Source organism: Oncorhynchus gorbuscha, linkage group LG12 (genome assembly GCF_021184085.1).
Source record: "Oncorhynchus gorbuscha isolate QuinsamMale2020 ecotype Even-year linkage group LG12, OgorEven_v1.0, whole genome shotgun sequence".
NCBI lineage: Eukaryota > Metazoa > Chordata > Actinopteri > Salmoniformes > Salmonidae > Oncorhynchus > Oncorhynchus gorbuscha.
Genome location: NC_060184.1, coordinates 63,527,948 through 63,540,486, shown reverse-complemented (window position 1 = coordinate 63,540,486; position 12,539 = coordinate 63,527,948). Strand labels below are relative to the sequence as shown.

General features: G+C 44.8%; 1 protein-coding gene across 4 annotated transcripts in view; it reads right to left on the bottom strand.

Moving 5' to 3' along the window:
* Nucleotides 1-12,539, bottom strand: part of sema5a (sema domain, seven thrombospondin repeats (type 1 and type 1-like), transmembrane domain (TM) and short cytoplasmic domain, (semaphorin) 5A) — a 210,875-nt gene that overhangs the window by 64,537 nt on the left and 133,799 nt on the right. For all 4 annotated transcript variants that reach the window (XM_046292575.1, XM_046292573.1, XM_046292571.1 and 1 more), the window contains 2 exons: nt 4,186-4,367; nt 3,664-3,807 (listed from right to left, as the gene is read on the bottom strand). In XM_046292575.1, the coding sequence (XP_046148531.1) occupies nt 3,664-3,807; nt 4,186-4,367 (326 nt within the window). The remainder of the gene's footprint in view (nt 1-3,663; nt 3,808-4,185; nt 4,368-12,539) is intronic.

The window sequence follows — 12,539 nt, the reverse complement described above, 5'->3', positions numbered from 1 at the left end:
CCAGCCCGACAGAGCTGCAGGAGTTGTGACCAGTTTTTGTTGGTTATGTTGTCGTAGTTGTGTCTATGTAACAGTATAACTTTAGACTGTCCCCTCGCCCATACCCGGGCGCGAACCAGGGAATCTCTGCACACATAAACAACAGTCACCCACGAAGCATTGTTTCCCATCGCTCCACAAAAGCCGCGGCCCTTGCAGAGCAAGGGGAACTACTACTTGAAGGTCTCAGAGCAAGTGACGTCACCGATTGAAATGCTATTTAGCGCGCACCACCGCTAACTAAGCTAGCCGTTTCACATCCGTTACATCTAGGGGGGATATGGGGGAGGTAATGTTGTCACATCCAGGTAGGTGTTTGTCCTCGTGTGCTGAGGGTGTCAGGTTCTTGTCCAGTTCTGGCATTTAGGTCGCCACAGACTAGTACATGTCCCTGGGCCTGTAAATGGTTGATCTCCCCCTCTAGGATGGAGAAGCTGTCATCGTTAAATGATTCTATTGGGGGGATATACATAGCACACATGAGGACATTTTTCTCTGATTAGATAATACCCTTTTTAATTTCTTGCCAGATGCAAAATGTTCCTGTTTTGACTAATTGAATAGAGTGGGTTAGGTCTGCTCTATACCAAATTAGCACATCCCCTGAATATCCTTCCTGTTTCACACCTGGTAATTTGGTGGAAGGGACTACCAGCTCTCTGTAACCTAGATGGCAATCAGTAGGTCCATCTTCTCTGTACCATGTGTCTTGTAGGATGACAATGTCTGTTTTTCCAATTTCTTTGATGAAGTCTGTGTTCCTGCTCTTTAGGCCAAAGACAGATGACCTTAGACCTTGTATATTCCAGGATGAGATAGTAAAAGCTTTGTGTTCCATAGTAGTGTCTAGTTTTGTTTTTGTGTGGTTTAGGCCCGGACCATCACAGTAGGTGTGAGCAGAGCATGTTGAGCATCTGATACATACCTCTTAGGTCGCAGAATGAGATATGGGTGGGTGTAATATTAGGGTTTGGGCTTGTTGCTCTGCTCACGGCTTGGGCATATGTCCTGCTGTCATGTTGAGATCCTTGTCGCAGGGGCGTGGGGTGGTCTTAGCTGGTTGGGGTGTGGCTGGTGATGCTGTGGTCTGGGTGGTCTGGGTGTAGTTCCTCTTGGCATGTGTTGTCTCAGTGCAGGTCCTTCAGGAGGGGGTTTGCAGGTCTGGGAGGGTGTCTCGCTGGTCTTGGAGGGGTGTCCATTCTCTGTTGCTCCTGTGTGAGGTGCTGGAGCTACGGTTGAGGGTCCTTCAGGTTCCTGGCAAACAATGGGATGGCTGCCTTGTAGAGGTAGACCTGGTCGTAAAGTCCAGGGTGGAGTGGTGGGCCAGGTATACATTAGGTTTTGAGGCACAGTCTTGTGAAATGCTTGCATTCACCTGCTGTATGGTGGCAGGGTGAAAGTATTTTTGTGGTAGCAGTGTGGAGATAACCACTTGTGCTTTGGGGAAAGTGGAAGATGTTTTTTCAATCACTCCCTTGAGTACTGTGGCCATCCTTTCCTCCTGCGTCCTCTTTGTGCCCATGTGAATCATGATGTGGCTGGGGACCCTAGTCTGTCCCCTGACAACAGCTCCAGGGCATGCCTAGTGTTGTCACTAGGCATGCCCTGGAGTGTGTGTGTTTGTGAAAAAGTTGATCCTCTTGAATGTATTTGCCATTTGAGTCAATGAGGAGCACAATCTCTGGCTTTTGTATGTTCTCAGTGGATGTGTTGGGGTTGTCAAGACAGCAATCAGGGGAGCTGACAGGGGGGCTGTTAGGAGGGGTTGGTGGGTCCTGTGTTGTCTGTCCCATTGTTGTGTTGGAGTCGGGGTCTGGCTTCTCTGTGGGAGTGTCCTGCTCTCTGTCACACCTCAGCGTTCACCTCTTCATTCAGTGCCATGTGTGCCTCTAAGTTCTCTCACCTCAGTCCGTAGAGCAGCCAGCTCTCTCAGACTGCCGTCTCTTGACATAGGGCTAGTGTGCCTTTGTAGCACTGTGCCCTGCCAGGGGATGGTCTGTGTGGAAAATTAAGTTGCTTATGTTCCCCTCTTTGTAGCAGTCAGCAAATAGTGTCTCTGGATTGCTCTTGAGGAGCTTTTTTTGTACTTATTCCTTGCAGTGTATTTTTAATATCCATGGGGTACAGTATTCTAATAAACTCTGGACAGGGATAAGCCAGGGGTGCTTCAAAAACCTCTACATTTGGGTGGATGGGGGAGCTGGGGAACTCTCCTGCCATTGTTAGGCTCAAGAGTTTTCACTCCTCTCACTTCACACTTAAGTGATAATTGATCAGTTCAGTTTCTTTCCTAGCAACTTGGTACTTTGTAGCCTTATTTATTAAGCTTTACATAACACAATTCCCTCCAGATGATTGTCTTTTACTTTTAGCCTTCAGAAGTAAGTTCAGACTGAACTTTACTCACTCAGTGTTGTTGCAGATGGAATTTCCAGGTTCCGCTGTGTTTCTTCAGCAGGTTTTGGTTTGTTAGAAGTTTTTTTCTTGATAGTCCTTGGTAGTAATAGTCCATTCAGGTCATTTTGTCTTAAATCAAGGTTTTTGATGTGGAATTGTGATTTGGATTGAAGGTTTTGATGTTGAGGTTATTATCCTGTATTAGTCCTTGCGAAAAAATTCAGGTTTATCTACATTTATCCAACTCTAATTCTATATTATTTTTCAGGAGAACTCAGGCGCTCATGCTCTCGGTGTGTGTGTCGCTCTCTCTCGCTATCTATCCCCCTCCCTCTTTCCCTCCAGAGGTGGTCAATGAAATTAGCAGCATGATGTCTGGGTAGCTAAAAGAAGCTGGAGTCTCATATAAAGAATGCCCAAGTCCCCCATGTTTCACTATGATGAAATGGACCATGTATAAATGACATATAGAGGAACAAAGTACCCCGACACTAAGGTATCTGTCTGAAGTTATTCTCATATTATTATTTACTTTGTTGTAAAGTTTCAGGTAAAGAAGTTTCACTTCAAACAACCTGTAGACGTGTTGACCTTCTCTTCCTGTTTCATGTTCTCTCACTTTTATTTTTCTCCTCTCACTTTCTTTCTCTGCAAATCCCATATTTCAGAGGGCCACATCGGTTGCTTAGAAACCTTCAAAACATATTTTTTGGAGGTGATTATTCCAGACCAAAGCAGAGGATCCAGAGCTTCAGAAGGAATGCAGCTTCCCTCGTCTGTGTGGAGCTCAGATAATTACCAGGCTCAGAAACATCCCTCTCTCTCTTAATTGGCTGTCAGAGTCGGACAGAAGTGATTACAAAAATCTCTGAAACTGGAAACACTTATCTCCCTCACTAGCTTTAAGCACCAACTGTCAGAGCAGCTCACAGATTACTGCACCTGTACATAGCCCACCTATAATTTAGCTTGTTCTCAACTTGCCTACCTGGTTAAATAAAGGTGAAATAAAATAAAAAAAAAAATTATGACAACAGCGAGTAATTTCTTCCAGCCATACATTTGACATTATAATGTATGACTGGCTAGATGAAGGACTCAAGACTTCTGTGACACTCACACCAGCAAGGGGACTGTGTGAGGTGATCTTGCGTGGATTTACGGTTGAGTATAAGTGGCTATGTGCGTGTGTACATGTGTATGAATTTATGTGTGTGAGTCCTGTACCTCTCCTCTCGGTTCTGCCCCACACACACTCGTCCTCCGTGGCGCGGGGTGGGGTTGCTGCAGGACCTCTGGCGGACCTGGAAGCCAATGCCACAACTGGTACTGCAGGGAGCCCACAGAGTCCAGGGGGTCCACGCTCCATTCCTATAGAGAAACACAGACCACAGGGTTACACACACAAGGCGGTGGAGAAAGATAGAATGCTTGCTATTGGGAAAATCTTTCTGTTGTCGAATTAAATATATACTCTATTTCATGTATTATCCATAACATGAACTGTAAGCTTGTGGTGTCTTTGTGAGAAAAGGTCAGATTGACAAATACAAATGAAAAGACAGACAGACAGACAGACAGACAGACAGACAGACAGACAGACAGACAGACAGACAGACAGACAGACAGACAGACAGACAGACAGACAGACAGACAGACAGACAGACAGACAGACAGACAGACAGACAGACAGACAGACAGACAGACAGACAGACAGACAGACAGACAGACAGACAGACAGACATATACCTGGAGCAGTTGGCCACCTCCACGTTGAGTCCATGACAGGACTGACCCCCACACTGGGGTGTGGGGTTATCACACGCCCTGGTCCGACACAGACAGGACCCAGCACTGCCTCCATCAGTATTGCTACAGGCCCCCCAGCCTGACCAGGACCCAAACCCTCCATCCACCGTCACATTACGCACCTGGGGAAAATACAGAGAGGAGGAAGAAAATACTTAGAACTATGTTGGAGGTAAATAGAAAAGAACGAAGGATAGATGGGGAGAGAGATCGAGAGAGATGGAATACAGGGAGGGAGTTTGAATAGGGGGGAGAAAGTTGAGGCGGATGGAGGGAGAGATAACTATACACAAACAGGAAGTTTGACTAAACCATATACTCATGTACGGTATATCCACAAGGGTAATGAATAATAATGTAGTCACTACAGATATGTAGATATGGACACTCTGAGATCCAAATAAGGAGATATATAAATAAAAAGACAGTATGATTTAAAAAAAAGTATAATCCACAAGGGACAAAACACATACTTTAGCTGGGAAATGGATGATGAATGATGAGAGAGAGAAATAAATATTCACATACACACACATAGTTACTCATATAGAAATGTCCATTTGTATAAAACAGAAAACAGTGCAGAATTTCGATGGCAATGTATTACAAATGACGGCCCGGACGTACGGGCTAACTGGAGAGAAATGATGTGACATTCAAAACCACAGGTGATATGAGCCATGTAATGGTTACATTTCCGGCTAATTTAAAAAATGCTAAGAGCATTTTAACAACAGGAGAGAGAAGGCTTGATGTGTCACTGCTTTGGCGGAAACTGAAATAGCGTCTGCCCTTCGCTTATTGGTAACTGATCCCAGTCGACGGTCTAAATTGGAAGACATCTCAATGAGAGAAACAGACTCTGGTGAATGGAGAGAGAGAGAGGGGGGGGACAGAGAGAGAGGGAGGGGAGCAGACAGAGAGAGAGAGCAGAGAGAGAGGAAGAAAGAGAGAGAGGGGGGTGGCAGAGAGAGAGCAGAGATAGGAAGAAAGAGAGAGAGAGAAAGAAGGGGGAGAGAGAGAGACTTGACTTTTTGTCTTTATTTAATGATACATCCTCATTTCATTAAAAGGGGAGGGGGAGAGAGAGAGAGAGAAAGGGAGGGAGGGGGAGCAGAGAGAGAGAGAGAAAGAGAGAGAGCAGAGAGAGGAAGAAAGAGAGATAGAGAGAGAGAGGGAGAGAGAGAGAGAGAGATAGAGAGAGAGAGAGAGAGAGAGAGAGAGCAGAGATAGGAAGAAAGAGAGAGAGAAAGAAGAGGGAGAGAGAGAGAGACTTTGGACTTTTTGTCTTTCTTTAATGATACATCCTCATTTCATTAAAAGGGGAGGGGGGAGCAGAGAGAGAGAGAAAGGAAGGGAGGGGGAGCAGAGAGAGAGAGAGAGAAAGGGAGGGAGGGGGGGGAGCAGAGAGAGAGAAAGAGAGGGAGAGGGAGGGAGGGAGGGAGCAGAGAGAGAGCAGAGAGGAAGAAAGAGAGAGATAGAGAGGGAGAGAGAGAGGGAGAGAGGGAGAGAGAGAGAGAGAGAGAGAGAGAGAGAGAGAGAGAGAGAGAGAGAGAGAGAGAGAGAGATAGGAAGAAAGAGAGAGAGAGAAAGAAGGGGGAGAGAGAGACTTTGGACTTTTTGTCTTTCTTTAATGATACATCCTCATTTCATTAAAACCTCACCACCCCCACCACCCCCATCCACCTTCAAAAAACAAATATCCCTGGTGCTGTATACTCACCTTGCCCTCTACCCCACGATACAAAACAACATACATCTCAATAATCAAAACCTAACTACTTCTACAATCATATATCCAACCCATCTTCCCCAGCTAAACACACTAAATCTTCTGAAACATCTCCACACTTTTTAATAATTTTATAGAACTCAAATTCCACCCTAAGGCGTGCAGAGACCATCCCATTAAATAATAGTAAAGGGTCTGTTATCCCCCCACCTTTGACCCTGCTCCTCCTTGTTAGCCAAATAGCCAACTTTGCCTGAAGCAAACAGAAAATTCAACAACCCACATTTGTCAACCAGCTACTAGTGGCCAGGCTCCATGTAGAACCCTCCACTGGAGGTCCCCTGACCTCTTTGGTACTGGGAGTTTGTAGAGCCCCCTCCATCTAAAACCCACCATACTCTCCACCCCACCCCACATACCACCTGCCACTGATGTGCCTTTACTCCTGTTAGGCTCCTAATGTTCCTCACCTTAATGCAGAGCTTGTAGAAGGCTTTACCTCCCACCCCCTCAGAGGCTCGGAGTGTTAAAATCCAACAAGTCCTCCATCCCCCTTGCCAGTCCCCAGTCTCTGTCGTCACCTTCAGTGGCGGAAACATTGGTGGCCCCTCCCCCCTTTGGCCGCGCAATCACCCCCATTACCGGCTCACAACACCCCCATTACCGGTTGTATTGTTCAGTTCTAATGTTGTCATTCTGTACATTATTACTCTGAGAGAAGTTATTCTGGGGTTTTTGGGCGCTCATTGCGCTCATTGCTTTTCCATTCTATGCTCTAATGACAGGGTTGTATAACGGGAACGCCCAGGGGGGGCCGAAATAATGCGATCAAGTACATTTCGTGGAACATCAAAGGGGTTAATAACCCGGTGAAGCGTAAGAGGGTGTTGACACACTTAAAGGGTTTGAATGCAAATGTTGCATTTCTACAAGAGACTCACTTGAGGACTGGTGAGCATTTTAGGATGTGTAGGGACTGGGTTGGTCAAGTGTTCCACTCTAACTTTCACAGTAAATCAAGAGGTGCTGCCATTTTGGTTGATAAAGCTACTCCCTTTGTAGCTTTTGAGGTTATTGCTGATCCCAAGGGACGATACGTCATAGTAACCGGTAAACTGTTTTCTACCCCTCTTGTTTTGGCTAGTGTTTATGACACCACTTGGGATGACAAGTTTCACTTCTCCCTTTTTGTCTGCTATAACCAATTTAGATTCTCCTTTGTTGATTTTAGGGGGGGATTTCAACTGTAAAATGTCCCCAGTTCTCACGAACAACTACAGGCCCATCTAAATGTGCCCTACTTATTCAACCCTTTCTTCAGATGATCCTTTCTTCAATGTTTGAGGCCTGGCGTTTCCTACATCCTACAGATAGACATTATTCCTTTTATTCTCATGTTCATCAAACATACTCCTGGATTGATTACTTATTTTTAACCTTCGGCAGTGTACTTACGAGAGTATTGTTATCTCTGACCATTCACCATTAGTGCTTGAACTAGAGTTTCCCCAGCGACCTCCTATGTGTTTTCCATGGCGTCTTAACCTCATTTTACTCTCATATAAGGAGTTTGTCAATTTCCTTTCTTCTGAAATCACCTTATTCCTAGAAACTAATTCAACACCAGGTAAGTCCTGCTCTACCATATGGGAGTCTCTCAAAGCATACCTATGTGGCCAAATGATTTCTTATACAGCCAACCAAAACAGAGTTCGCTCTCAGCAACTTTGGTACCTGAGCGAGTCCATAGCCACATTGGATGAGAAGTATGCTACGGATCCTTCCTCTGATCTGCATAAAGAGCGCCAACTACTCCAATCTGAATTTGATGAGCTTTCTATCAGGCAAGCTGAACAGTTACTCTTGCGAGCTCGGTACAGAGTGTATGAACAAGGCGACAAGGCCAGTAAACTCCTTGCATATCAGATCCGTAAATCTGAGGCCTCACGTTTAATCCCACAAATAAGGACCCCGTCTGGTGCCATCACAGTTATACATAAAGAGATCAATGATCAATTCAAACAATTTTACTCTGCACTATACACCTCTGAATCCCCTCAAGACCCGTTGCTGATTGATTCCTTCTTTATTGGCTTGAATATGCCTTCAATTGATACAGACTCCCATGACTGTCTAGAAGAAGAATTTACACCTGAGGAGATTGCAACTGCAGTGTCCGCAATGAAAAGTGGTAAATCACCGGGTCCGGACGGTTTTCCAACCAAATTTTACAGGACGTATTCTGGTCTGCTTTGCCCATTCTGGTCTCGACTATTTGCAGAGTGGCTTAATACCTCAAAGCTACCACCTAGTCTTTATCAGGCTTCAATTTCATTACTATTAAAGAAAAACAAAGACCCCCCTGGAATGTGGATCCTATCGCCTAATCTCGCTTTTAAACTGTGATTACAAAATCCTAGCCAAGCTTTTAGCCATCCATATGGAAGGCTCGCTGCACCAAGTAATACACTCTGACCCTACTGGCTTTGTGAAAAATAGGCATTTGTTTTTCAATATTAGGCACCTTATGAATATACTGTACTCCCCAGCGTCGGAAGACCCGGAGGTGGTGGTCTCACTTGATGCGGAAAAAGCGTTTGACCGCGTTGAGTGGGATTACCTAACAGCTGCCCTTTAGAGATTTGGCTTTGGTCCCAAATTCATTGCGTGGATAAAGATTCTTTATTTTTCCCCCCATGGCTTCGGTACGGACTAACAACTTGTCCTCCGACTATTTTCCCTTGCACTGCTAGAGTCTATATCCGTTGGGACAATTAGTTTTTCACTAGGACCGATTGGAGTAATGGCTACCTCTGTATTTTACGCGAGAATCTCTCTCGGAGCCACCATGTGACCACTTACGCGATGTGGCCGCCTACGGCTATTCTTCAACAGAAATGCGTAAAACTACGTCACAATGCTGTAGACACCTTGGGGAATACGTAGAAAGCATAAGCTTGTTGATGGTACATTCACAGCTGAATAGGGAGTCATTGGAACGCAGCGCTTTCAAAACCGGTGGCACTTCCGAATTGGATTTTTCTCAGGCTTTCGCCTGCAACATCAGCTCTGTTATACTCACAGACAATATCTTTACAGTTTTGGAAACGTTAGAGTGTTTTCTATCCAAAGCTGTCAATTATACGCATATTCTAGCATCTTGTCCTGACAAAATATCCCGTTTAAAACAGGAACGTTTTTTTTTCCAAAAATGAAAATACTGCCCCCCAACACCAAGAGGTTTTTAATAACATATTCTTATTTACAATGATGGCATACACCGGCCAAACCCGGATGACACTGAGCCAATTGTGCTCCGCCCTATGGGTCTCCCAATCACGGCTGGTTGTGATACAGCCTGGTTTCGTACCAGGGTGTCTGTAGTGACGCCTCTAGCACTGAGATGCAGTGCCTTAGACGGCTGCGCCACTCGGGGGTGTTGGGTAAACAACAGTGGGTGTCCCACGTCTCCAGCAGAAACAAAACCTGTACTATTTTTGTTTTACATATTCACCCAACAGACTATTTCCCGCATCTCTGGCGCCATTTATATTGAGCGAGCCTACCCGAAGAGTCTCCATAAGAAGTGGGAGAAAAGCCAACAAAGAAAGAGATCAATTGTAAAGCTAAAAATATCCCAGTGTTAGATAAGAACTATTCATCTAAAAAGCATCTGAAGGTAGACCCTTACGCATGGTTGTGACCCACTTCCTCAACCTAAAACGTTTGCTGGGTGAGAGGACACCATGCCCCTCATTTTTCATAGCATTTTTACAAAACTTTCCCTTTAGTCTCATTCAGGAACCTTGGCAGTTCCCTCACTGTGTACTTTGACCCCTCTGCCTAACTGGCAGGCTGTCAGCTCTGGACCCATTGTGGAGGAGTCTGAAAAAAAGCCTCCTCATTGTCCTCTTCCTCAGACTCATCTTCCTCCTCCTCCTCATCTCCATCTCCCATCCTGACCAGCTGCCCTTTCTCTAAATTCGGAGCCTCCTCCCCACACCAGGCAAAGGATCCTTAGTGCTTTTGACCACACCAGCCTCTCCCCTCCCCTCCCACCTCCTTTCTTCTCCCCCTTTTTCCTCTTACGCTTGACAACATCCTCCACCACCCCTAGCCACTTGCCATTCCCCACTTTACTCTCCTCATCCACTCGCATAACCTGACTAGACCCAGCCTCAGCTACAACACCATCCATAGCCTGACTAGAACCAGCCTCATCTACAACACCATCCATAGCCTGACTAGAACCAGCCTCATCTACAACACCATCCATAGCCTGACTAGAACCAGCCTCATCTACAACACCATCCATAGCCTGACTAGAACCAGCCTCAGCTACACCACCATCCATAACCTGACTAGACCCAGCCTCAGCTACACCACCATCCATAGCCTGACTAGAACCAGCCTCATCTACAACACCATCCATGACATGACTAGACCCAGCCTCATCTACAACACCATCCATAACCTGACTAGAACCAGCCTCATCTACAACACCATCCATGACATGACTAGACCCAGCCTCAGCTACACCACCATCCATAGCCTGACTAGAACCAGCCTCATCTACAACACCATCCATGACATGACTAGACCCAGCCTCAGTTACACCACCATCCATAACCTGACTAGACCTATCCTCATCTACACCATTTCTAGCACGACTAGGCCCAGCCGAATCCACACCACTATCTATAGCAGGGGTGGGCAACTCCAGTCCTTGAGGGCCTGATGATTGGTGTTACACTTTTTCTCTATCCCTAGCAAACACAGCTGATTAATCAAATTGCATTCTAAACTGAAGACCATGATTAGGTGATTATTGGAGTCAGGTGTACATGAATACATGACCACCGTGACTGACCCAAAAGGAAGGAAATCTTTGAAAGGTGTACACACTCAGTGAGCATAGCCTTCCACAAGAAACGGGCAACCGGTGAAGAACAAACATCATTCTAAATACAACCTATATTTATGTTTATTTATTTTCCCTTTTGCACTTGAACTATTTGCACATCATTATAACATTGTACATAGTCATAATATGACATTTGAAATGTCTTTATTCTTTTGGAACTTTTGTGAGTGTAATGGTTACTGTTCATTTTTATGGTTTATTTCACCTTTGTCTATTATCTATTTCACTTGCTTTGGCCAAGTTAACTAATGTTTCCCATGCCAATAAAACTCTTAAATTGAATTGAGAAAGGCATAGAGAGAGAGAGAGAGAGAGCTATATTGCATATCTATTAGAAGATATTAACACCCTCTTTTATTGTAGGACTGATAAAGAAGTGTGTAATCTGCTAATGAAATTAAAGGTTAGAATAGAGGGATGGACAAAAGAGTGATATTTAGCTGCCGTGGCAAGGGGAACTAGATAAAACAATTGCCTGTGAAAAAAAGTGGGGAACATAGACTAGGGAACATCACATCAATAATAATGTATCATTTCACAGCCTCAGTGGAATTGTATCAGCAGACATTTCTATTGTTTCTCAATGATAAGATGAAGTGCATTGTTTTGTTCTTGGGTTTGAAATGTGCTGTAGAGGGGGAAGGAACAGAATGCTTCCATTCTATTTCAGTTCCATTTGTACTTTTAATGACTAAAAGACACATTCGGTGAGCATGGTGACTAAGATTGATTTTACTTCACCAAAAACACACCTCTTTTCAATATTGTTTATTTCCACAGGGAGTCCAGTCCCAAACACCAGATGGTTTTGTGAATAGGTTGGTAGAGCTGTCTCCTTTCTACCAACTCACTGTGGTACACATTACACCTTGGAACAATATCCTATCCAAGTCTTAACCACAAAAACATGTCAAATACAGTATGACTTCATCCCTCCTCTAAGTTCTCTGAAAGTTCAGTTCCATGTTGAAGAAAACCATGTTAATCCCAAAAGCCGATTATAGTAATGTATGGGAAATAAATCTACGCAGCTTCACAAAAGCGTCATTGACTTTGCAGTCATTTTGTCCCCAATATTCCAGTCCTGTCCAACAGTTACGTGCATTTGGACTGCCAGACGTCAGTCTGTTGTAATAGCCATGGAAGTCCTACAATAATAACCACACAATCACAGTTTGTCTGGGCAACACAGGACTCCATTGTTCCGCTGGCCAGCAGGTCGTTATTGGAATAGAATTCATTCTCATTTCCAAATTTAACTGGATACGTAAAGGTTACATAAGCAAATACACGCTCCCTTCTTGTCTTTGGCAGTTGTGTCTGAGCAAATAACGGGCGCTAAGAATAGCTAGAGCACAGGTGACGACACCAGAGCACAGGCGACGACACCAGAGTACAGGCGACGACACCTGTAATAGTGTCTGTAACCTTCACTGTCTTTTAGTTGACTATTATGTTATCAGAAGGAGACAGCCAGTGTTCTCTGATCAGTAGAGAGTGCCCCTTAGGTCTGTCGGTGAACTTGAAAGATTCTGAATAAGTAATGCTTTGGTGTGTGTGTGTGTGTGTGTGTGTGTGTGTGTGTGTGTGTGTGTGTGTGTGTGTGTGTGTGTGTGTGTGTGTGTGTGTGTGTGTGTG